At 45.6% G+C, this 27,134-nt stretch overlaps 1 protein-coding gene across 3 annotated transcripts in view; it reads left to right on the top strand.

Annotated features, from left to right (window-relative positions):
• Positions 1 to 27,134, top strand: part of STING1 (stimulator of interferon response cGAMP interactor 1) — a 476,559-nt gene that overhangs the window by 48,734 nt on the left and 400,691 nt on the right. Inside the window, exon 2 of one of the 3 annotated variants that reach the window (XM_040344774.1) lies at positions 15,224 to 16,443. The exons of 1 other annotated variant lie outside the window; for it this stretch is intronic. In XM_040344774.1, coding sequence (XP_040200708.1) covers positions 16,432 to 16,443 — 12 coding nt within the window. In that variant the 5' untranslated portion in view covers positions 15,224 to 16,431. Of the gene's footprint in view, positions 1 to 14,960; positions 16,444 to 27,134 lie in introns of those variants that run through there. One more of the 3 variants, XM_040344775.1, reaches the window with a different exon arrangement.

Below are 27,134 nucleotides of genomic sequence, written 5' to 3'. Positions count from 1 at the left end.
GGGTCCAGAGGTGCAGGGTGCTGTGTAATGTAAAGGGGTCCAGAGGTGCAGGGTGCTGTGTAATGTAAAGGGGTCCAGAGGTGCAGGGTGCTGTGTAATGTAAAGGGGTCCATAGGTGCAGGGTGCTTTGTAATGTAAAGGGGCCCAGAGGTGCAGGTTGCTGTGTAATGTAAAGGGGTCCAGAGGTGCAGGTTGCTGTGTAATGTAAAGGGGTTCAGAGGTACAAGGTGCTGGAACCTCACATCCCATCATTAAATGCCTATTTTTTGTCCCAGTCCGGGCCTGCCCATAACAATTGAATGCCCAATTACTTGCATATGAGCCTTCAAAATGGGCATTTTGATTTTTCACATTCGGGTCGCTGCTATGGGGACACTGGCTGCTATGGGGACACTGGCTGCTATGGGGACACTGGCTGCAATGGGGACACTGGCTCCACTGGGGACATTTTGCTGCATTGGGGACATTTTGCTGCATTGGGGACCCGTGGCTGCACTGGGGACATGTGGCTGCACTAGGGACACATGCTGTATTGGTAGACATGGGCAGGCTGCATTTTTGGGCACAGATAAAGTTGTTGTTAATATTTATTTTTATACCTTAATTCTGCATAAAACATTTAAGTGTCATTTCATGAGATAATTTATGGGGGCGTGTCTAGGGGCTGGATTAGGGGCGGGCATGGTAGGGGTTGGGCTGGCGAACTGGTGGCGAGTACGTCTTTAAGGCCTGGCTAGTAGCTCAGGATTTTGAGCCCTGCCATAGACTTTAATAGGGTTCTTTATTTGGGTCCAAACTTTCCCGATGTTCGACAGTTCTGGTGCGAACCAAACAGGGGGTCGTTTGGCCAATCCCCATTGTTCCCTAGTTAAATGGAAAAAGCTTACATCATTGCATGATCTATTGCTGCCTTTTGCATAGCGGAACATACTAAAATCCTCCAGAATGACACCATGTCTATGTCCCTGCCCTCTTTGATCTACTCTCTACTTGGCCACCTTGAGGTCTTTAACCACTTCCAGACTACCTATCGTACATATGCTGTGCCCAAAAAGTGTCACATAGGGTCAGATTTATCCAACACAATTTTATAGTCCCACTAAAAATCACGGATTGCCGCCATAACTAGTAAGTGGGTAAAACCTTCCAGGGCTGAAGTGGTTAAACATAACACTAGCTACCAAGGCCGTGCCACAATTCCACAGAAAATGAAAGGGGACGTGACAGAGTTTTGCTTCATTCATTCTAAGGCCTAGTACACACGAGAGGATTTATCCGCGGATACGGTCCACCGGACCGTTTCCGCGGATAAATCCTCTCGAAGATTTCCCGAGGATTTTGATCCGATGGAGTGTACTCACCATCGGATCGAAATCCATGCCGAAATCCCATCGCGATGACGTGTCGCGCCGTCGCCGACGTGCGCGACGCTGTCATATAAGTAATTCCACGCATGCGTCGAATCATTACGACGCATGCGGGGGATTCATTCGGACGGATTGATCCGGTGAGTCTGTACAGACCAGCGGATCAATCCGTTGGGATGGATTCAAGCGGATAGATTTTAAAGCGTGTCTTAAAATTTGTATCCGCTGGAAATCCATCCCAGGGGATAAAAATCCGCGGAAACAGATCCGCTGGATTGTACACACCAGGGGATCTATCTGCTGGAGCCGGTCCGCGGATCAATTCCAGCGGATGGATCCTCTCGTGTGTACGGGGCCTTAGGCCCCATACACACCATAGAATCCATCCGCAGATAAATCCCAGCAAATGGGTTTCCAGCGGATAGATCCTATGGTGTGTACACGCCAGCGGATCTTTATCCGCGGATATATCTCCCCTGGGATGGATTCCAGCAGATCGGATATTCGCTGACATGCAGAACAAATCCATCTGCTGGAATCCATCCCAACGGATGGATCCGCTGGTCTGTACAGACTCACCGAATCCATCCGTCCGAAGGGATCCCCCGCATGCGTCGCAATGATTCAACGCATGCGTGGAATTCCTTATATGACAGCGTCGCGCACGTCGCCGCGTCATAATCGCGGCGACGGCGCGACACGTCATCGCCAGAGGATTTCGGCGTGGATTTCAATGCGATGGTGAGTACACTCCATCGCATTAAAATCTGCTGAAATCCTCGAGAGGATTTATCCGCGGAAACGGTCCGCTGGACCGTATCCGCGGATAAATACTCTCGTGTGTATGGGGCCTTAGAGTCCAAGTAACTGATGAAATGTCCACGCAAGTGCTTGCAGCAGCTGCTTGTTTTTTTGTAAATTTCGCTGTCTGTGAAAACCCTTTTTGATGTTGCGAATGAGAATGTTTAGAAACTGCTTAAGAAGGAAGAGGAATATGCCCGGGGCGTAAGAAAATCCACATTGCCCCACTTACAAGATGAGGATCTGTCTGACTCTGAAGATGATGTGTAAGAAGGGGAGAATATTGAAAAATCACAGGAAGTGGAAGAAACACAATCTATATCAAAAATATATGTATACAAAAAAAGGAGAGAAAAGCTGTGTTTCGGCCTAGGCCCAGGGCCGGCCTTAGGTGTTCAGGCGCCCTGTGCGAGTTAATCCTGTGGCGCCCACAGGCTAGGGTTGCCACCTTTTCATCAAGCCAAACCCGAACACTTTAACTGCGCATGGCAATTTATTTGGTGCTATACTCTATAAGATTTTAAAGACCTGGAGGAGAGAAATAATGCGGCATGCTTAGTACGCAGCGGAAAACAGTTGGTGTGGCCAATTTTAACAGGTGGCAACAGATTTGTATATGACTGTCTCGGTTACTTGGGAAGCCACAGTCCGATCTGAATAACGTGTCTGGGTTTTAGGCAGACTGAAATCCAGACACATGATTCAAAACCTGAGCTATTCAGGTGGACCCCGGACAGGTGGCAAGCCTAAGCGTCATAATGCAGGGGTCAGGGAGAAGGACAGAGGGACGCCGTGGGAAGAGGACAGAGGGACGCCGTGGGAAGAGGACAGAGGGACGCCGTGGGAAGAGGACAGAGGGACGCCGTGGGAAGAGGACAGAGGGACGCCGTGGGAAGAGGACAGAGGGACGCCGTGGGTGAAGGACAGAGGGCCGCCGTGGGGTGAAGGACAGAGGGCCGCCGTGGGGTGAAGGACAGAGGGCCGCCGTGGGGTGAAGGACAGAGGCATGCCGTGGGAAGAGGACGCCGTAGGAAGAGGACAGAGGGATGCTGTGGGAAGAGGACAGAGGGACACTGTGGGAGAAGGATGCCATGGAAAGAGGACAGAGAGGGATGTTGTGGCAGTCAATAAGGCCTAGAGAATAGCAGGCTAGGCACTTCCTAATGGCTCAGTCCCTGGGAACAGTAATGGATAATGGCCAACGGGCCCTCTTACCAGATCCAACGAAATTGCAACAGTGATCCCTCTGGCTGGACGTTTCCACACTCTGGGTTGCCCGGGGGGACTCTAGTCAGTAGTGTAGCATATCTGTATCCTGGCAGTGGCTCGGTCTTTCTCCCTCTCTGGTGGTGTGGGTACAGCGTGGCTCTCTCTCTGGTGGTGCGGGTACAGCGTGGCTCTCTGGTGGTGCAGGGTACAGCGTGGCTCTCTGGTGGTGTGGGGTACAGCGTGGCTCTCTGGTGGTGTGGGGTACAGTGTGGCTCTCTGGTGGTGTGGGGTACAGTGTGGCTCTCTGGTGGTGCGGGGTACAGCGTGGCTCTCTGGTGGTGCGGGTACAGCGTGGCTCTCTGGTGGTGCGGGGTACAGCGTGGCTATCTGGTGGTGCAGGGTACAGTACGGCTCTCTGGTGGTGCGGGGTACAGTGTGGCTCTCTGGTGGTGCGAGTAACAGGGGTACAGTGTGGCTCACTCTCTGGTTTCCCCTAGCACAGTATTCTCTTTTGCTCCTCTTCTTACACGCCCTCTCTCACCTCCAGCAGAGTGCTTGGATGATGGGGGCTGTAGCTTGGTGTCTATGGACACACTGAGGCCGGAACTCTGCAGTAACTACATTTCCCATGATGCCCCCAGAGTCGTCTGATTGTCCCTCTGCTGTGGCCAATCATGAGGAGAAAAACAGCGGGCAGAAAGCTGGGTGGCGGTGCAGCGAGCCGCTCTCTCTCTCTCTCTCTCTTCGGCTTACAGGAAGGGTAGGGGGGTGGCGGGGGAGATACAGACAGCCCGCAGCTCTCCTCTCCCTGTCACAGCAACGCTGCACTATTTGCCAGAGAACTCGGCAGCGGCGCTGTGACAGGGACAGGAGAGCTGCGGGCTGTCTGTATCTCCCCCTATGCCCCCTTCCTGTAAGCTGAAGGGAGAAGTGAGAGAGCGGCTCCAATTGGATTTGCTGCGCCGCTGCCCAGCTTCCTGCCCGCTTTTCCCTCCCCATAATTGGCCACAGCATAAACTGCTTCCTGGCCCCCTCCGCACATGGCGCGAGCCACTGTTTTTCAAAGCAGTACTCCCCTGATAGTGGCCCTGTGTGCGGAAGTCGGGAGGAGGGCGACATGTTCTTTGGGGGGGGGGGGCGGAAGGCCTGGGCCAGAATACAGCACTGCCTACACTGCTCACATTCTGCGAGCTATGATGGCCGCACGGTGCCCCTGTTGCCCATGGCGCCCTGTGTGGCCGCACAGCTCACACACCCCAAAGCCATCCCCCGCATGAGAAAAAGTCCCCCAACCTGTCTAACCCAAGTCCCGCGGCCGCCTCCTGCACATATGCAGCCCCCGGTGGCCAGGCATTTGCTGAAGCGGCGCTGGCACTTATCGTGGGTAATAGTGTGGTGTGTATGGATGTTCTTGGAGTAAGTACTATAAAAGACAGGATGTGTTGATATGTACAGTGGCACTGTCTTGTATGAATGGTGCAAATGGTGTATGAATGTCCAGTAATAGCGGCTGAAACCTTGGTATGGTGTTACTACTCACGTGGACTGACCACGTGCTAATTCAACCAATTACAGCAGCTGTGATCCATATAGTATACTTGACTGAGCTTTGTAAAAATAGTTTAATTGACACTTTTCATTATTTTATTTGACGATTATTATTATCTAAAATAATAGATACAGCATTTTAAATGGTATACAAAACAACAAAATATACAATTAGGTACTTGGTACCCACTTTTAATGTACAGAGAGGACGAGGTGGAGCTCAAAGAGGAAAAGGTGGAGCCTAAATAGGAAGGGGTGTGGTTTATAGATGATAGGGTGGGTCTTAAACAGGAAGGGGTATGGCCTTGACAGGAAGGGGTGAGTCATATTTAAATTAGGGGGTGCATGAGTTTAGTCAGGCCTAGGGCAGCACCAAACCTAAATACACCACTATGTATGTATGCATGCAACGGACCGTCATTGATCCGTGACCCGAACGGGTCAACATGTTTGGATCGGCACACCACACGATCCGCGGATTGAGCTCCGCTGCCTCGACCATAGGAAAGGCTGCGGCTTCAGCCTAGCTCTGGAGCGGTGACCATCTTGGTACACCCGGCAGCAGCCTATGTGAGCAGAGCAGTGTCAATGTGACAGTGCAGAGGTGGAGGGTGGAGCGCTGGGAGGGGCTCGCGAGCGGAGGGCAGCTTCTGGTTAGTTGTCGGTGGAGCCACTGCATTCAATTTCATGGACGAAACAGGAAGCAAATAGCCAGTGGAGGACTATAAAATTGTTTACCTTTTCATTTGGCCTGTGTGTGTGTTCCTGTTCTCTTCGCCAGCTCTGCTAATAAGGAAACAGCCAGCTTCCTGGATGTCCCCTCAGTAATTATCACTTCCTACTTTATACAATGGGGCTTTAATGCTTCCAAGCAGTACACCTGCTACACTGTCCTCTGTATATCTCTGTGAGGACACTGAATTGTCAAGGTGGTAGATCCTGTGTGTAACGTGTGCTACTACACATTTACAATTCTTCACTCACACATTGTAGATCCTGTATGCTCCTAGATGTAGCCAGAAGATAGCTACTGAAGTGTTATGTATTGTTTATTTGGTAAAGGGCTGGCTTCCTCTGGTGACCACTGAGTGTTGTTAAAATGTTTATTTTCTAGGTTTAGAATTGAACTATGGTGCATTGTGCGATGGGTAGTTTTATGAGAAAGTGACTCTATTGCCTTAAAGTTATTTGAGGACTACAAACCCACAATGCCACTGTGTTACCAGGATGCAACGCGCCGCCGCACAGCATGCTGGGCGACCAGATAAAAGGGACAAGCTAGGCCGCGGTTAGCTCTCTCTGGACACACCTTTCAACTGCCAACAGGAGGTTTGCATGAGTGACTGAGAGGCTTGCGGCCTACAGCGGATTGATGGAAGTAGTGGTTCTTTTACTAACATCTCATATTCTCACAGTCACTACTCTTTTTATCTTGGATTACAATTAAGTGCAATAACAAAGCTAGTTTGAAGAAGGACTGAGACAATCTGGAACAGTCATCATTTAGAGACTATTGTTCAAGTTCACCATATATGGTTACAATGGACTGTCCTCTAGAGGGAGCCATTTAGTAAAACAAGCTTTAAGCACTTGATGTGATTGTTTTACACTGTTTTAGTTGTTTGTTAATTTCTGGTGTGTGTGTTTGGGCATAGGTGGAGAAGGATCTCAATACTGGTGTTATGGTGTTGGGGATTTTCTCCACTGCACACCTACTCATATCGGCCTGCCTTATATGGTAATTGATTATAGTGAGTAAACAGCATTTAATAGGTTGTGTTGCTTTGCCTCTCTTTTGCAGAAATCTGTGATCTGTCATTTATGTTTGCAAAATAACTGTTTCATTCTTGTTTAAGTAAACATTCTTTAAGTGGTTAAGCACATCTTCATTGTCCTGGTGTAGAAAGTGCTGTACTTTACAAGGCTATTCAATATAATCTAAACTAATGAGCTCAAGAGATATTCACAGGTTCCCTCTATCTACTGCATAAATGGATTCATTGGTCTACGCCTATTAAGACACACACACGCGCACTGCTGCTGGTAAAATGAACATTGTGTTTATTCCCAAGGAAATAGGGATAGTCCGATGTCGCACATTACAACGTCATACATATACTAGAGAAATTCAAAGATATACATCACATCTGTAAAATCAGCTGGTCAGCAGTGTGCCTAGAGCTCCCATTATGAACCAGCATTATGTGGCCGGCGTCAAGAGGGGAGAGAAAGAGAAAAACGTACTCTTGTGTGTGTGCCCTTCTATCACACCCCCTCACTCAAACCACCCCCCAGCCTGTCCGATCAGATAACACCAAGTCATTCTCTCCTCTCCTTTTTTTTAGGGGTCCGGAGGTCCCCAGGGGCCCGGAGGTCTACAGGGCCCCAGGTGGCAACTCCCCTTTTTTTATTTATTTTTTATAAAAAATAAAAAAATAAAAATTAATATATATTTTTTCTATTAAAGGGCCATTTTTTTTGAGGTCCGGAGGTCCCCAGGGGCTCGAAGGCCCCCAGGGCCCCGGATGGCAACCCCCCCTTTTTTTTATTTATTTATTTTTTATTTTTTTAAAGGGACAATTTTTTTTTTTAGGGGTACGGGGGCCCAGAGATCCCCAGGGCTCCGGATGACAACCCCCCTTTTTTTAAAATGTTTTATATATATATATATATATATATATATATATATATATATATATATATATATATATATATGTAACGGACACATGCATGCTGCAGAGACAGTTATAATCTTCGTGCAGGGGGACTACAAGGAACTGCATGGCTTGTCACAAGTGGATGTACCACAGTGTATTCTGAGCTCAAAGGGTTAACTGGACAAGTTTCTTTTCATTGTTGAATGCTAATGTACCCTTCGCATAGCTAATGAACCCTCTTTTGTGTGCAGGTAAACAGCCCCCCTGTGAGGTGTATGCTGATGGGGATTATGTGTGAGTGATAATTGTTTTAAAGGTTAATTGAATTCTATGTGCCTGGCCAGGAAATGTTAAGTGGGGTGAGGTGCCGAAGCGGCTAGAAACTGGCCAAGTGATTAATTCAAGGAGATGTCATTGTTCTTGTAACAGTTGTAACCAGATATAAGCAGGTGAAATATGCCAAATAAAGTCAGTCTACTTGACCCTTCAAACGTAGCACGTCTCGTTTCTTGGAAGGGCGTTCGATGGGATATACCGGCGGTACCTGCATATCGCAGCTTGCCAGGGAAAAGGACGTCTCAAATGGCTGAGACCCTCACACCAGTGGGTAGCCGTTTCATTGGTTGGCAGCGGTGGGATGATCCTTTTATCCAAAGAGCAAGTGCTGAATGGAGTCGCAGTACGCCAGGCTGAAAAGATCCACACTAAAAGATCTATTGGAGAGTCGTGGTAGGAGCGCCAGCAACAGACCACGGAGAGAGCTGATAGCTGACCTGCTGGAGCTGGACGAAATGGATGGATCTATGAAAGGAACGGAGCCCCTTGCACCTGTCAGCAAAGAAGATGTAATTACTGGGATTGTACAGCGGAGATTATCCTTGTATCCAGAAACGTCTGCGGAACTAATCAACCAGCTGTTCCGGGAAGCAAGGGAAGAAATACAAACGAAGAGGGGACAAGAACTGGAACTGGTAAGAGCGAGACAGCCCATTACACCTGCAGTTCCTACCCCCCCACCTGCTGCTACAGGAAAGAAAATACCGTTCACTGCATTTAAAGCTTTTGTAGAAAGTGAGGAGGAAATCGATGGATATTTGGCGGACTTTGAGAGGCAGTGCTCACTACACCAGGTACCACCAGACCAATGGGTCACTATTTTGTCGGGGAAATTGTCGGGCAAAGCCAATGAAGCCTTTCGGGCTCTCGCTCCAGAGGATATTTTACAATATCAGCAAGTTAAAAAGGCGTTGCTAACCCGATATGCCGTAACGCCAGAAGCCTACCGCCGGCGCTTCCGGGAGTCCAAGAAGATGGCTGTGGACTCCCACATGGAATGGGCCAACCAGTTACAAAGGATGGCATCCCTTTGGGTCCAAGGGTGCAAGGCCAACACCGGGGAGGAAGTATTGCAGCTGTTCCTAATGGAACATTTCTTCCAAGACCTGGCCGCAAACATACAAGACTGGGTACGAGATCGCCGTCCCGCTAACTTAAACGAGGCGGCTCGGCTAGCAGATGAGTACGCGGAAACAAGGAAAGTAAGCCAGGGTACTACACGGCTGGCTCATAAGGTAGAACCGCGTACTCCAACCGTCACCCCGCGCCCAGAGTTTCCGGCTCCAGTTCCACCACATCCTCAGGGGCCTAGCAACTACCCCCGGGATCCGCCTAGGGTGACGTGCCATCACTGCAGCGACACGGGACATATTGCTCGTTATTGCCCTTTGAGAGCTACAAATAACAATTGGAGACGCACAACACCCAGCACAGAGGTCACTCCATCACGTCCCTCTGCGGCCCACTGCCTGGAGACCGAGGGGGGCCCGGAGGAATGTCTGGGAATTTGGTATGAGGCGGACCCAATACAAGCGGCCTCTCCGGATAACCGTCAGCATCACCGTTAGGAGGTACGGGTGAATGGACAAGTAGCACAAGGCTTAAGAGATTCCGGGACTACTATCACTCTGATTCAAAAACATCTGGTAAAGCCAGAGAACGTGTCCACTCGCACAGTTGCCGTCCGGGTCGCAGGGGGTGCTGTATTTCGCGTACCCACCACCCGGGTGCACTTAGACTGGGGAGCCGGGTCAGGAAAGACCACAGTTGGTATCATGGACAACCTACCTGCCGAGGTGGTGCTGGGCAACGACATTGGCCCTCTGACTTCGGCTTATTTACCTACACCTGCTGCTGCTTGTCCCGTGACCACCCGCGTTGCTGGAATCAACCCGCTTGCTGCTGAGAACCGGGTAAGACTACCTTCCCCGACATGTACTGTAGATCCGGCACAATATCACAGTCTAAAATGGGAATGTGACAAGTTGGCCAGTGAGAAATCAGAGATGCAACGACACTATGTCATGTATTATGAGATGTCCCGTGGCTTGAACATTGAAATGCACAAACAGACGGAAATTGTCAAAAGATTAAATGGGATTTGCATCCAGGTGGTGCCGTATCTGTCCCAAGAGCATCAGCAACAGGTTTTGGGAGCCATTGAGAGAGCAAAGCAAGTGACTGTTCCAGAACTGAATTCTATTATTCACCGTCACCATCAGCTACCGACCTGGTAAGCCAATGGGAAGGCCGACGGACTGTCCAGGCAAACGGAACTTTTACCCTAACAGCAGACCGGACATCCCCAAGTTGATCCGAAAAGGATCAATCCGGGTCTGCCGGAGTGTTCCACAAAGGGGGAGTAGTGTAACGGACACATGCATGCTGCAGAGACAGTTATAATCTTCGTGCAGGGGGACTACAAGGAACTGCATGGCTTGTCACAAGTGGATGTACCACAGTGTATTCTGAGCTCAAAGGGTTAATTGGACAAGTTTCTTTTCATTGTTGAATGCTAATGTACCCTTCGCATAGCTAATGAACCCTCTTTTGTGTGCAGGTAAACAGCCCCCCTGTGAGGTGTATGCTGATGGGGATTATGTGTGAGTGATAATTGTTTTAAAGGTTAATTGAATTCTATGTGCCTGGCCAGGAAATGTTAAGTGGGGTGAGGTGCCGAAGCGGCTAGAAACTGGCCAAGTGATTAATTCAAGGAGATGTCATTGTTCTTGTAACAGTTGTAACCAGATAAAAGCAGGTGAAATATGCCAAATAAAGTCAGTCTACTTGACCCTTCAAACGTAGCACGTCTCGTTTCTTGGAAGGGCGTTCGATGGGATATACCGGCGGTACCTGCATATCGCAGCTTGCCAGGGAAAAGGACGTCTCAAACGGCTGAGACCCTCACACCAGTGGGTAGCCGTTTCAATATATATTAAAAAAAAAATTATTAAAGGGCTCAGAGGTCCCCAGGGCCCCATGTGGCAAACCCCCCTTTTTTTATTTTTTATAAATGTTTATTTGTGTTTATATATATATATATATATATATTTATTTTATTTTTTTATTTTTTTTATTAAAGGGCCCAGAGGTCCCCAGGGCCCTGGATGGCAACCCCCCCCCCTTTTTTTTCTATAAATGTTTATTTTATTTTTTTTATATATATTTTTATTAAAGGGCCCAGAGGTTTCTTTTTTTATTATTATTATTATTATTAAAGGGCCCAAAGGTCCCGGATGGCAACCCCCCTTTTTTGTAATTTGTTTTTATAAAAAAAAAAAAAATTGTATATATGTGTGTATATATATATATATTTATTTATTTTTTATTAAAGGGCCCAGAGGTCCCCAGGGCTACCCCCCTTTTCTTATATATATTTTTCTTTATTTCTTCTTTTTTTGTAAAGGCAGCCCCCCCCCCCACTTCTCAATTTCAGGCGGCAGCACCCCCCCCTCCCCCCGGTTCTCTGCTCCAGGGGGCCCATGCCTGAAGCTGTGTAAGCCCAATAATTCCTGATGGCAGCCCTTAATGGTTTTACCGTATTGCGCCTCAACATAGGCTTCAGAACCAGCTCCCATGGAACAGTCAATAACAGTCCTAACGAGCTGTGCTTCTCAACACATGCTGCTTTGCTACTGGGTGACACACCAACATCATTCTTCCGTGACAGCTTCCCTGTCACCATTCTGTATCTTCTTCTTTCTTCCATCTTCATGAAAGGGGTGTAGTACAGGCAAGGCAAGGGGTGTCCATTCACTCATTCACCAGCACACACTCAGAGCAGTATATTAACCAGCTTTCAGATTTCTTGCCCATCTTACTAGCCTAAAATACACCGTTATCACACTACACCATGACATAAATTTTTTTTTTTTTCACAATCCAATGTTTATTCAAGCAAAAGTAGGATCGTACAGAAATAAAATTAAGTATAACAGTGTACATGAATGTAGTACAAAAAGTATAACAGCATGTAATAATAAAGTGAGATTGCAATATTAATACATATTATTTGGAGAATAAAAGCATTTTTTTGAAAAGAGTTAAAGAACGGAGAGTTGGGGAGGGGAGGGGGAGGGGGTTGTTGGGAATTGGGGGAAGGAAAGAGGGGGGGGGAGGGGTGGGTAGGGTGTGGAAGGGGGCAGGGAAGGGTTACTTTGAGCAGCTATAACAGATAGTTAGCAGTAGTCTTACCGGGGGAAGAGACTTAATGGTGAGAAAGCGACTCAAACTCTTTTGAGTAGGTGAAAGATACCCAGGGGGACCAGCTATCCATGAAGGCGGAACTTCGTTCATTTTTCATTGCAACCAGTTCTTCCATTTTGTGTATGTATGTAACTTTTTCCAACCAATCTCTGACGCCTGGGACTCTGTTTGTTTTCCAGTATAAAGGAATCAGTGATTTCGCTGCGGTGATTAAATGCCTTGTTAAGGACTTTTTATATCTTTGTATGGGGAATGAGTTTATGTTGAGCAGGCAAGCAGCGGCATCTAGGACGATAGTGGTTTCTGTTATATGCCTGATCCAAGCTGAGATTTCTTCCCAGAAGCCTTTGATCAGGGGGCAGTCCCACCAGATATGCGACATAAATTAACCCATTACCATAATATCTATATATATGCATATGACCCATCAAATTACATATCCCGCTCCCAACCTTCTATAACTCTTTACTGTAAATACGGGTCGGGATTATGCAGTCTTGCTCACAGTGGTTTTTCCTACTGCAACTTGGCCTGTCTGCGGTACCTCAGGGATCTAAATTGGCAGCAAAGTCTCTAATTTGTACGAAGAGACCCCATCGTCAATTCGTCCCTCAACTTTCAATAAATAAGCAGGCGAGCTTCCTATATAAGTTTTGAGTCTAACAACACATATAAATCTCAAACAATGACAAACAAAAACCCACACAATTCTATCCCTGTGACTGGATTCCATCGACCATGCCCAGGGTATATCCTGCACCTCTACCTAATGTTAGGCTCAAGAAATACCCTTGTTTCATGACTGACAATACATTGGCATCCTCTAGGACAAGGAAAAACTTGTCTACGTCCTAAATAATACCCAGGTGCTTTCTTCCCAGCAATGATCTCTCCATCCAAAATACAGGGTACCGTGTATTGACCTGGTATGCAGAGGACATCATGGTCATGCTTTCGACAGAGGGAAATATAAACCTGCCCCCAGCTTCCGTACTCTCTGACCACATGTGGGTCACTTAGCCACACATGCAACAAGATAGAATCCCAGTCAGTAAGCCCATTGATGCCACAAAATCTACAGACCGAGTCTGCACTTCTGTACATGGATCATACAGCACAACCTTTCACAATCCAAACCAGTACAACCCATCCAGGCATTCGACCACCACTTTGGATTAGTGTAAGCGAGGTGTTTTGCAAAGTCTTACTGAGCGGTGATGCTAACTCATCAGGCCACTGCCCCTCATAGAGAGATTGTACAATCAGCTTGATGGTGGCTGTTAACTCCGCCTGCTGCTGCGTGCACGCCAGAGCCACTGACATACATCTGTCCTATACCATTTCACACTCTCTACCAACCTCTCACCCTGGTTGACAGAATCTTAAGCCACTTTACACTGGGTCCCATTCCCCCCAATATAGTGCTGAATACATCCCTCCTCTTCTGCTACTCCTCAGAGATAAGCGCCCTGAACCTCACTCTGTGTCCGCACATCTCTGAGAGCAAGCCACAAATAAGTATATTCAGCACATATAGGGTACTAGGATTCTATCAACCACTGCGAGATGCTGAAGCGCCATGTGGTGACGGCATACTGTACCCTGGTAGCCAGCGTTTATTGCACTGGCATTACCAATGCAGGGTTTCAACCTCTCAGGTAAGACATCAATTAGGTGTATCTCCCACATGTCCAGTAACCGAGAGCTTCTCTATAGGATTGCTAAGATTGAGACACCGCCCCTACGAGGACGTTTTCCCCCATTGATGTATCACCCGGCACCCTCTAGTCTGGCCAACAGACACTTTATTATGCATACGTGCCAGCCTCCTAGGTACCTGCACCATATTCAGTTATGTCAATACATCTAAACAAAAAAATATTTCCTTCTTTCATAATAAAAAAAAACATATTTTACATCTCTTGTTCTGAAGGATTGGATACATTATATTCCTTCCCCAACCTCCAACCCATTGCATTTATATTCAAGTCCGTTTGCATCCATAAATGACAGGAGAGACTTTGGCAAAATGTTTCACACGTCTCGTTGTTGGGCAAAGTCTTTCAGATTCAGTATTAGTGCAAAAATTGTCCATAAGAAAAAGAAACATTATATTTCAAGTATTAATCTGAATCTTTCCTCTCCTGAGTGTTTATCAGAACAAATTTTCGGTGTGGTATGGCACAGGCAAACTGCCAACCAGATGAACATTCTTCATCTCTGTTCCAGAATCTTCTCCAATTTCGCTCCACCAAGATTCTGGAATTAAACACAAGGGCAGAATCAAATTCTTATCGATAATATCTCATAACACTGTAATTTAGTGTTCCTGACTTCTGAACAAATTATCAAATCAACCATGACTCCTCTCGGATGACCCACTCTAAAATGGATCCCCATGGTACAAGCAAAAATCTAAAATAATAAAAAAAAATGAATGTGAACGTTGCTTCTCAAAAATTCCAAATTTTAAGCATTAAAAAAACAATGCATTATATGTATTTTAAGATCCCCTTTCAGGTGGATAAATCACAGAATATTGAAATTCTTTCCACCTGATTGAAACAAAAATAAAATAGATGAAACACTAGTGACCAACAAATGAAGGAAAAAAAAAAAATTGAAAAATAAAGAGAAAAAAAAAATGAAAAATAAAATTAATAATAACAAAAAAACATTTAAAAATGAAAAAAAATAAAAATGAAAAATAATAACAAAAAAATATTAAAATTATAATAATAAAAAAATTGAAATAAAAAATGAAAATTTAAAATAATAAAAAAAAAATGAAAAATGAAAAAAAAATGAAAAATTAATAAAATAATAATAAAAAAAAATTAACAATGATAAAAAAATTACAAAATTAAAAAAAAAAAATGATACTACAAATTATGGAAAAAATGTAAAATCTGGCCATCAACACACAACAATAACACGGCAAGACAACCACCATCAAACAATGACAAACACTCAACTTTTAAGTAAGCGCTCATTTCTATCTGGAAGAGAATTAGTTATTGGGAAAAACAAAACAAACATCTGTACTTCATCACACTCATTTGTAACCTCACTTGTTTTTTTTTTTTCTACCCACTTCAGACTCCACCGACCATGAGACCCGCTCACCATCAAATTGCTTATGATGTCTCTGTTTGGGTTTCGCATCATTTGTGGGTTTTTTTTTTTTTTTTTTTTAAACTCCGTATCCAAAAGGAGCAAGTATGTATTTTGTTTGCTTTTACAATTTTTTATACTTTTCTTCCTTAATTATTATAACCCTTCTACCCCATCTCTTCCCTCCCCCTGGACCTCCAGTTGCCTTTCTATCTCTTCTGATCAATCTTATTTTCTATCTTATTACTTTCTTATGTTGTATCCAACCTTAAAAGTCTAAAAAGTCTTATAAGGTCCTATGCACCCATTAACTCCGCAAATGTCATGGAATGTTTGAACTTTGTCCACTTAGACCAGGTCTCTTCATATTCCTCTAGACCGTCTATGTCACTTAACCTTAAGAATTCTAAATTTTGAGTGGAATTTATTTTTTTGCACCATTCTCTAATGGAGGGACTTTCCCTATCTTGCCAGTGACTGGCTATCAGGCTTTTAGCAGCTTTTCTGATATTGTTTCATAGGTAATCTAATCCTCTGATGCAAGCATCCCCAGGGATCATCTGGAATCTCTGTGTCCGTTATTTCGGTTATTAAATGTCTAATCCTTCTCCAATACCATTGGATTTTTGGACATCGCCACCATATATGAGCCATATCTCCGATCTGTCTGCATCCGCGCCAGCACAATTCTGAGGCTTCTTTCTTATATTTGTGAGCATTGTCTGGAGTAATATACCACCGCCTCAGACATTTATAATTTAATTCAATTATTTTACTGTTTGCTGACGAGGTATGCACTCTTCTCCATATTTGTTTTAATTCTAGAATACTCAGAGAGGACCCCAATTCCTCCTCCCACTTTTTAATATATGGTGGAATGTCTAATTGCTCTACTTCTATTACATTTTTATAGATCTTAGAGATAACTCCTTTCCCTGCTTCTCCTTCACTGATTCTCTCGAGGGAACGTAGGTTTTAGGCAGATCTACACGGCTGTGGGAGAGCCTCAAAAAAATGTTTTAACTGGCCATACCGCCATTCGTTTATCTCTATTACCTCCCTTCTGTCCTTTAATTCCTCATAGGTAGTTCATTTATCTTGCGTCATGACATCTTTCAGCTGAGCATTGTTTTTTCTAATCCATTTCCTAGATATCTTCTCTAACCCTGGTGCAAAATATTTTGAGTCTTTTAATGGCATTAATGGTGAGTTGAAATCCCATTTTTCCCTCTTATGAACTTTGTCCCAGATTTTGATAGCGTGCCGTGTAATACTGTGATTGCTTACCTAACTCCCTGTATTTGTCTGGAATCCAGATAATACTCCCTAGTGAAACGTTGCTCATCTGGTATCTGTAACCTCACTTGTAACTCTATAATCCATCAATGTCTGACTATTGTTTAATATTTTTTTCATTGTTTGCAAACATTTACTAATTAATGAGCTCATGGTACCATGTGATAATCGATTATAGATTTACCATAACCCAACCCCTTTTCTGCTAAATGTGCCCACTGTTGTTCTCACTTGTAGGATCTGCAAAAAAAAAAAACATTAGTATCCAAACCAGTTTAACGTCTTCCCTGGTTTCTAGAAAAAGGAACACAAAGACAGTTATTATACACAATTATCACAACAATTGACTTTTTAAGTCCCTCAAGCCTTTGCCATTTTGTAATGCAGGGGGAACAATTGCCATATTTTTCTATACTAAGCAGGCATTATTGTGAAACTTTTCCATATTACACAGGAAAAATGGCAACGCCATCTGCGTCCAACTACATACAAGCCAGAATGGTAGATTAGCCCAGGGGGCACACATTGGAATGTTCATCCAGTCTTGTTGGCTGTAATTACATAGTTACATAGTTAGTCAGGTTGAAAAAAGACACAAGTCCATCCAGTTCAACCACAAAAAACAAACAAAGAAAATAAAAAAACACCGTACAATCCCATACACCCAACTTCATACCCACAGTTGATCCAGAGAAAGGCAAAAAACCCCAGCAGAGCATGATCCAATTTGCTACAGCAGGGGAAAAAATTCCTTCCTGATCCCCGAGAGGCAATAATTAGGGCGTTGGTTGTCATTTATTATCTCCTCTTGAGAACTGTTCGCTCTGTCCCGGCTGCTATCTTTTATATCAGGCTTGTGTGTTATATTCTTGTCCTGGGGGGGGGTTTCATTGCAGATACCTGTATTTCTGGAGCTTCCCGCTGCATGCTAGCAATCTTAAGGGCTCTATTCCATTTAGAACGTCTGATCTCTCCCTTCCTTTACCTCTGCTTATTACCGATAAATCTGCCTTTGACCCATATTCCCTATGGCTGGACTCTTGACAGAAGTCTGGCAGGATATTGACAACATTTTGGTAGGATCTAGCATTTCTCAGAGCCATTCTAGCGGGATAGCTTACATAACATTTATTGGCCATTGAGTATATGAAACTTACATCATCCTCCAAAAAGTCAGGACAGTTGAACACTTTCGTATACAATGCAAGATATTCACTGCAGAACAATATCGGGTCATCTCCTCTCCTAAATTTCATTCGTTGCAAATCACTCATACCATTATCACGACTGTCTACAATACGCCGCAACTCTCTCCTCCGCATTTCTGCATCTGCTAAGTTATCATTAACCTGTGCCGATAACTTGCCTACCACAGGTCCTGGTAGCCATGCTTTCAGCAGAGAGCATGCATCCTCATTACTCAAGTGGAATTTAAGTTTAATTTATTGGACAGGCTCATTAGTGATTCCAGACTGTTAAACTCACCCAGAACCTGGCATAACGTAAGTCTCTCTTGGATTGTAATCACACTGTTATTCTGTTTTGCAGCTATAGGTGCAATATCTGACTGTGTCTCATAACGGCTCTTTTCCTCAGTGACTGTGCAGATACTGGCCAATTCACATGAGCCTTTGTTCTCATTGAGCAATACTATATATTGCTCTTTAGTAAGAAGCTGGGAGTGCACCTTTGCTAATTTCCTTTCTAAAGATATAACCAACTCTTCCATCTCTGACAACTTTATTTGCAATGATTCTAAAAGTTTGCTCTTCATCTGACCGTCCGCTCTCTGCATCTGAAGCTGCTCTCGCAGATCACTATTTATTCCTGACACGCTATATGCTTTTGTCTGCAACTCCTCCATCTCATTATTGGATGTTGTTGCAATCTTTCGAAGTTATTCACTGAATTTTTCTACGTCTTCACCAACACGTTTCCTCTCTGCTTCCCATTTCTCTCCCATTTACTCCGATAGTACCTTGATTCTGAGCAATACTGCAATTTCATTAGCCAATCTCTCTTTTTCCACTTTCTTGGCATTATGTTGCTGACACTGAGACAATAGTGCATTACACTGGTGTGACGGTAGTAGAATGATATCCCCGTCAAGCCGTCCCTTCTTCCCATAAAAGAAAATCACAGAACCATCCACACATGAGCCAAGGCTTAATGCTGGAACAACACAGATTTTAATGGTATAACACACAGCTTCTGTAATTGTGTAAAACTGTTACAATGACAAATCTCCACCCCCTCACACTGGGGCTTCCATACAGATCATAGGCAGACATTTTGGAGCCGACCCTGAAAACACATTTTCTTTAGATAATGACATCAGTGAAGGTAATTACTAGTTGTACAGAATACATTATCTAGACAGCCTGGCCCCGCATAGAAGAGATAATTACCACAATGAAGCAATCAGAATAATTAACATGAGCCACTTCTAATCACAGTAAACAGTAACCACAGGGCTTCTTCACACACACAATAGACCATTTACCCTTTGAAATAGGACTGGCTGAGGAAGGGTCATTACCATATCAACAGCCTGTTAGCCGAGGAGTGAGTCACACCTGAAATCCTCTAACACACACACAACATTACTAGCAGGGAGAATTACACTGAAGCATCCTTCACAATGGCCCCCCTTTTTCTCCCTGCTCCGGCAACCCGGTTGGACCTTTCCTGGTCCAGTAGGGTTGACGGGTTCAGAGCTTTTAGTCCGAGGTTAACTCCGTTTGGCGTGACAATCCATCGGCATTCCCGTTTTGCTTGCCTGGGCGATAATGAATCGTAAAGTCATAGGGCTGTAAGGCCAAGCTCCAGCGTAGCAAACGGGCGTTGTCCCCTGAAACCCGGTTAAGCCACACCAAAGGGTTGTGATCGGTGATGAGAGTGAAAGCCCGGCCATAAAGATAAGGTGTGAGCTTTTTGAGTGCCCATACCAAGGCCAAACACTCTTTTTCAATGGTGGCGTAACTGACCTCCCTTGGCAACAGTTTCCGACTCAGGTATGCCACCGGGTGCTCTCCTCCATCCTCCCTGATCTTGCTTAGTACTGCCCCCAGTCCAAACATTGAAGCATCTGTGTGGACAATAAATCTTTTGTTAGGATCTGGGGTAACCAACACTGGAGCATTAACCAGAGCAGTCTTTAGGGTTTGGAAAGCCACCTCGCATTCCGGGGACCACAGGACTTGTCGGGGTAGCTTCTTTTTGGTCAAGTCGGTCAGGGGTTTGGCCAGGGCGCTATAGTCGGGTACAAAGCGTCTGTAATAGCCGGCTGTGCCCAAGAAAGCCATGACTTGTGTCTTGGCGTGGGGAGTGGGCCAATTGGCAACGGCCTCGATCTTAGCCGGCTCCGGCCGTTGCTTACCACATCCTACTCGGTGGCCCAAATATTGTACCTCCGCCATACCCAAATGACATTTGTTGGGTTTCAGGGTCAGCCCGGCCCCCTTGATCCTATCCAGTACTACCCCTACGTGCTCTAGGTGCGCTTCCCATGTATCGCTGTAGATGGCAATGTCATCCAGGTAAGCGCAGGCGAAGCTCTGGAGGCCCCCAAGTAACTGATCCACCATCCGTTGGAAGGTGGCCGGGGCGTTCTTCATCCCGAACGGCATAACCCGGAATTGGTATAGACCGAACGGGGTGATGAAGGCCGACTTGAGTCTGGCATCTTCTGCTAGGGGAATCTGCCAATATCCCTTGCATAGGTCTATTGTGGTCAGATACTTCCCTGCAGAGATACGGTCAAGCAGCTCGTCCATCCGTGGCATCGGATAGGCGTCCGTAACTGTCTTGTCGTTGAGGCGCCGGTAATCTACACAGAAGCGGGTTGTCCCATCCTTCTTTGGCACTAAGACTACCGGCGAGGCCCAAGGACTTTCTGAGGGTTCGATTACGCCTAGCCAAAGCATCTCATCTATTTCCTTCCGCATCCCTTCCCGGACTGCTTCGGGGATACGGTAAGGAGGCTGTCTCAGGGGTGTCTGTCCTGGAGTCTCCACCTTGTGTACGGCTAGGCGTGTGTATCCAGGCTCCTGAGAGAATGTGGCCTGTTTTTTTTCTAGTAAGCGGCCAGCTTGGGCCCGCTCTTGCGGCTCCAGCTGTTCACCTAGCTGGACTTTCTCTACCTGGGTCATCCCTTCGCTACTGCCCAATAGGTCGGGAAGGGGTAGGGTCTCTGTGTCTTCTCCTGCTGGTGCACAGATAGTGGCTACCTCCTCTGCCCGTTCCTGATAGGCCTTGAGCATGTTGATGTGAAAGGTTCGTTTCACATCTTCATCCTCGCAGCTGGCTATCGTGTAGGTAGTGTCGCATATCTGTCCTATAACTTTATAGGGGCCCTGCCAGGTGGCCTGGAGCTTGTCTGTTCAGACCGGCCTTAATACCATGACCTTTTGGCCTGTCTGAAAGCTCCGGTGCCTAGCCCGTCGGTCATACCATACCTTCTGGCGCTGTTGGGCCGCCTGGAGGTTCTCTCGCACTGTCTGGGCTAATTCCTCCATGCGGTCCCTCAGCTTCAGGACATAAGGTACAACCGGGGTCCCCTCAATTTCTGTTTGCCCCTCCCAGTGATCCTTGATGAGATCTAAGGGCCCCCTCACCCGCCTCCCATAGAGAAGTTCGAAGGGTGAGAATCCGGTCGATTCCTGTGGCACCTCTCGGTAGGCAAAGAGAAGGTGCGGCAGGAATCGCTCCCAATCCTTGTACGCCCCCGTGAACGATTTCAACATTTGCTTTAGCGTTCCGTTGAAGCGCTCGCACAGGCCGTTAGTCTGGGGATGGTATGGGGAGCTAGTCAGGGATTTAACTCCACAGGTTTTCCATATCTGCTGGGTTACCTCGGCCGTGAATTGGGTACCTTGGTCGGACAGAACCTCCTTAGGAAAGCCTACTCGGGAAAATACTTTAACTAGGGCCTCTGCTACGGTCTCAGCCTGTATGTTAGAGAGAGCTACCGCTTCGGGGTAACGGGTGGCGTAGTCTACTACGGTGAGTATATACCGCTTGCCGGAATGGCTAGGTTGGGCCAGGGGCCCTATAATGTCCATGGCTACCCTTGTGAACGGTTCTTCAATAATGGGCATGGAAACTAGTTTAGCCTTTGGGTGGTCTCCCTTTTTACCTATACGTTGGCATACCTCGCACATTTGACAATACGCCCTGACGTCGTCGGATACCCCAGGCCAGAAAAAGTTCTGGGTTATCCGATACCCTGTCTTGCGTATTCCCAAATGGCCTGCCAAGGGTACGTCGTGCCCAATCCTCAATAACTCCTGCCGGTACTTCCGGGGAACTACCAGCTGGCGTTTTTGCTTAGGCCCGGGGGCATTACCCCGGGTCTCGGTGAGCCTGTACAAGTGGCCTTCCTCCCAGATAAATTGCTTCTTTAACCCCCCTTGGCCCCTCCTGGCTTTCTCTCGATACTTTCTAAGGGAAGGGTCTCCGGTCACCTCCCGCCCAAAGTCCTCTGGGGTGTCCCAGGGTAGGGGTTCCACAGTCAAGGGTAGGTTGGGTTGGTTTACCTGGGTCTCAGTAGGAAGCGGATGGCTCTCGGCAGCGCGACTTTGTGCTCTGGTGGTTACTGCGTGGGCCTCCTGAGCGGTGGTAGAGGCGAACGCCGAAGTCAGGGGGCCAATGTCATTGCCCAAGATGACTTCAGAAGGTAAGTCTTTCATGACGCCCACATGAACATCGCCAGCTCCCACACCCCAGTCCAGGTGTACCTGTGCAGTAGGAATACGGTATACTGCCCCCCCTGTTACTCTCACAGCAATTGATTTCCCCGGTTTCTCTGATGCATTAATAAGGTGTCTTTGTACCAACGTGATGGTTGCCCCACTGTCTCTTAATCCCCGGGCAGTTTTTCCGTTAACCATGACCAGCTGACAATGGTGTTTCTGGTTGTCCGTAATAACAGATTGTACCATGAGGGCTTCGTAAAGGGTGCCCAATGGTTCTTCCTGACCCAGCTCCTGGGAATCCCAAGCCGAGTCTACACAATGGTCTGCTGCTGGTGGGCGGGAACCCAGGTTGAGACCAATTTGACCTGGTGTTGTCGTTCATGGGGCAATTCTGCTTGAAGTGACCCAGCTGTTTGCACCGGAAGCAGCGTTGTTTGTTGTCCTCCTGGCGTGGATAGCAAGGGCTAGATGTCACCGGTCTGTTAGGAGGTTGGTATCTAGCGGCTGGTGGGTGTGAGGGCGCCGTTGGTCATGGAGGTTGTACCCGTGGTGTGACCTGGTTTGTCTTGCGAGTATCAGCATATTCATCCGCCAACTTCGCGGCCTCTGGTAGAGTCATGGGCCTGCGATCTCTCACCCAGTCTTTAACATCCGTCTGGATATGATTGTAAAATTGCTCCAGGAGCATTAGTTGCAAAATGTCCTCTGCGGTGGTGGCCTGGCTGCTGTTAACCCAGTTAGAGGCCGACAGGGACAACTGGCATGCCCATTCCGTGTAAGAGTCTTTCGTGGTTTTGCGTGAGTCCCTGAACTTCTGTCGGTGGGACTCTGGGGTTACTGCATAACGAGCCAGGAGCACTTCTTTAACCCGGGCGTAGCTATGGATATCCTGATCTGGCACGGTCCGGAAAGCATCAGAAGCTTTGCGTGACAGTTTGCCTGACAATATTGAAACCCACTCTCCTCTAGCTATTCGGTGCAGGTTACATTGTCGCTCAAAATCTGCCAGGTAGTTATCAATTTCACAGTCCTTTTCATCAAAAGCTTTAAAAGCGCTAAACGGAATCTTTCTTGTGTCTGCTGTGCTGTACTCACTGTTCGGAGAATGTGCGGCTGCTTGTTGGACTGCTGCCAGTTTTAACTGTAGTTCTGCGTCTCTTATTTGTTTAGCCTCCTCCGCTAACAGGTCCATCACTTTCAGCACCACATGCGCTGTTGGGTTCGGACTGAACCATGCTAGCTTCTCTCTCATTAGCTTGTTGGCTGGTGATTCCTCCTCCTGAATCACTGGTGTCTCTTGTACTGCTGGCGTTGCTGCAACCAAGTCCTCCTGGTCTAGCTCCATTAATTCTGCTATGATGACCCGCTTGGTTTTGTTGCTAGCAATCCTTCCACAAACTTCCAGTAGTTCTTTCAGTGTATTTCTTTTAAGCAGGGTGTACCAGCCTTCCATTCACTGTTCCCAGTGTCTGCTTGGAATCCTGGTGTAAAGGAGAGTAGAAGGGAAAATCCCGCTGCTGCCAACCAGTTTGTGACGGTAGTAGAATGATATCCCCGTCAAGCCGTCCCTTCTTCCCATAAAAGAAAATCACAGAACCATCCACACATGAGCCAAGGCTTAATGGTGGAACAACACAGACTTTAATGGTATAACACACAGCTTATATGTAATTTCCAAAACTGTTACAATGACAAATCTCCGCCCCCTCACACTGGGGCTTCCATACAGATCATAGGCAGACATTTCGGAGCCGACCCTGAAAACACATTTTTTTTAGATAATGACATCAGTGAAGGTAATTACTAGTTGTACAGAATACATTATCTAGACAGCCTGGCCCCGCATAGAAGAGATAATTACCACAATGAAGCAATCAGAATAATTAACATGAGCCACTTCTAATCACAGTAAACAGTAACCACAGGGCTTCTTCACACACACAATAGACCATTTACCCTTTGAAATAGGACTGGCTGAGGAAGGGTCATTACCATATCAACAGCCTGTTAGCCGAGGAGTGAGTCACACCTGAAATCCTCTAACACACACACAACATTACTAGCAAGGAGAATTACACTGAAGCATCCTTCACAACTGGCTCTTAAGAGGTTCATCTGCACATGAATGATAACTCGCAGGCATGCTTTTTAACATATGTATACACAAGTTCCATTTTACACCTATACAATCCACAGTACACAATTCTTTTAGTACTAATGTTCTCACACTTAGCTAACTACACCCTGTAGACAAAAATATTTAGCACATACATTTAATAAAACTGCACTCCCCCCCCCCCAAAAAAAATGTATTCACCATTACAGATGTTTTCTTGGCTCAGGTCATTTGCATGTCAATACGATCTGTTTTACATTCTCAAAGACCTGGAAAGAAGGGGGTCATTTGGGCTGTCAGCAGCTGAGAACACACGTCACACACACACACCATTCAATTTAACATTCAAAACAATTAAACCTTTTGCATATACATAGAAAAGACTCCTCACACATACCGTCCTTCTATCAGCTGCCTTGTATTTGAGCACTTCGGTCCTGTAGGTTCTATGTGGCTTTTAGGGTTACCACATTCCCATTGGGCGCCAATTGTAGAAAATGCTGTACTTTCCAAGGCTATTCAATATAATCTAAACTAATAAGCTCAAGAGATATTCACAGGTTCCCTCTACCTACTGAATAAATGGATTAATTGGTCTACGCCTATTAAGACACACACACACGCACTGCTGCACTGCTGCTGGTAAAATGAACATCTGTGTTTATTCCCAAGGAAATAGGGATAGTCCGATGTCACACATTAAAACGTCACAATATATATACATATACAAGAGAAATTCAAAGATACTTATCACATCTGTAAAATCAGCTGGTCAGCAGTGAGCCTAGAGCTCCCATTATGAACATGTAGCCGGCATCAAGAGGGGAGAGAAAGACGTACTCTTGTGTGTGCCCTTCTATCACACCCCCTTACTCAAGACCACCCCCCCAGCCTGTCCGATCAGATAACACAAAGTCATTCTCTCCTCCATGGGGGGAGGAGGTATTGCAGTCCATTGTCACCAAACTCTTTGAAGTCTATAGCACAGCTATGCAAACTGCCTGGGGCCCATTTATCATTCTCCAACACCAGGTGCTCCAGGGCCTTCAAAAGTGTGATAGATTGTCATGAAATTATTTGTGTAATTTATGCTCCTAGAAGGCCTGGAGGTGGTACTTGAATGTTGGGCCCCTGTACGTGGCCAAGCTGTGTAAAAGTCTTAAAAATGTGGTCATACTCAGGAGGGGTAGCAGAATGTATTTTGTGGTATTATTTATGCCATGTGTTGGAAATATCTTATAAACTGACAACTGTGTAAATAAAAAGAAAAAAAAGAAAATAGGTTTTCATTTTCTTTCCACGTTTTATGAAAAATTGTGGGGAAAAAATGAACCTTTTAAAAGACTCATAATGCCTCATAGAATATATGTAGGGGTGTTTGCTTTCCAAAATGGGGTAATTTAGTGGGCGTTTTTATTGTCCTGGTGCTCCAGGTCATCATGAAATTATACTGTATGTGTAATTTATGCTCCTAGACTGCCTGGAGGTGCTTACTTGATGGGTGTTGGGCCTCTGTGTGTGGCTAGGCTGAGTAAATTTCTCACACATGTGGTATCGCCATACTCAGGAGAAGCAGAATGTATTTTCGAGTATCATTTTTGCCATGTACATGCTATCTGTTAGAAATATATAAATTGACAATTTTGTGTAAAAAAAAAAAATACGTTTTCATTTTCTGGTTTCCATTGTCTTGGTGCTCCAGGGCCTTCAAAAGTGTGATAGGTTGTCATGAAATGATATGTGTAATTTATGCTCCTAGAAAGCCTGATGGCTTTTCTTGCATGTTGGGCCTCTGTATGTGGCCAGGCTATGTAAAAGGCTCACACATTTGGTATCAATGGGGTATAATTGTAAGTATGCATATGCTGTGTGTGAAAAATAACTTGTTAATATGACAAGTTTTTGTAGAAAAAAAAAACATAGTTACATATATAGTTACATAGTAGGTGAGGTTGAAAAAAGACAAGTCCATCGAGTCCAACCTATGTGTGGGATTATAAAAAAGGACCTAGTGCTCAAGGCACGTTGTAACCCCCTCTGGATTTTAAAAGGCGGACCAGGTGTAAATATATAAAATATATGTTTATGGAATTTACACAATAAAATTGCATTGGCAAAAAGTAGTAATAAAATATATATATATATATATATATATATATATATATATATATATATATATATATATATATATATATAAAAAACGTTGTACAATATTAGTAACGAAAAGATTTGATACAAACATTCGCATGAGTCTCAGCTACCCCATGTAGAACTTCCTCAGAGGCTTACTGTCATTTGAAGAATCAACAAGTATTCTACAATGCAGATATGAAAAATATTAGTACAATTTAGTAAATAACATACTGTATATTTCAAAAGTATTAACAGAGAGCTAAACGCCTACACCAGGGATCCTCAAACTACGGCTCTCCAGCTGTTGTAGAACTACACATCCCATGAGGCATTGTAACACACTGACATTCGCAGACATGACTAGGCATGATGGGAATTGTAGTTCCTGAACAACTGGAGGGCCGTAGTTTGAAGACCCATGGCCTACACATATATTGATGTTATAGCGCCTGAAATTGTACTTACGTTGGGGAGCTTGTTGCAGATTAAAAACCAGGGAAAGATGGATATTGGTTCAGTATCTCTGAGCCAGTGGGTGCGTTCAGGGAAGGGGGCCTGGACAGAACACGGCCAAGAATCTATATACACATTACTAGTATCAACAAGAAGGATCCTGATGATATGGTACATACCGACCACACACCTAAAGTGCATT

Source organism: Rana temporaria, chromosome 3, assembly GCF_905171775.1.
Source record: "Rana temporaria chromosome 3, aRanTem1.1, whole genome shotgun sequence".
Classification (NCBI taxonomy): domain Eukaryota; kingdom Metazoa; phylum Chordata; class Amphibia; order Anura; family Ranidae; genus Rana; species Rana temporaria.
This window is presented reverse-complemented; position numbering and strand designations above follow the sequence as displayed.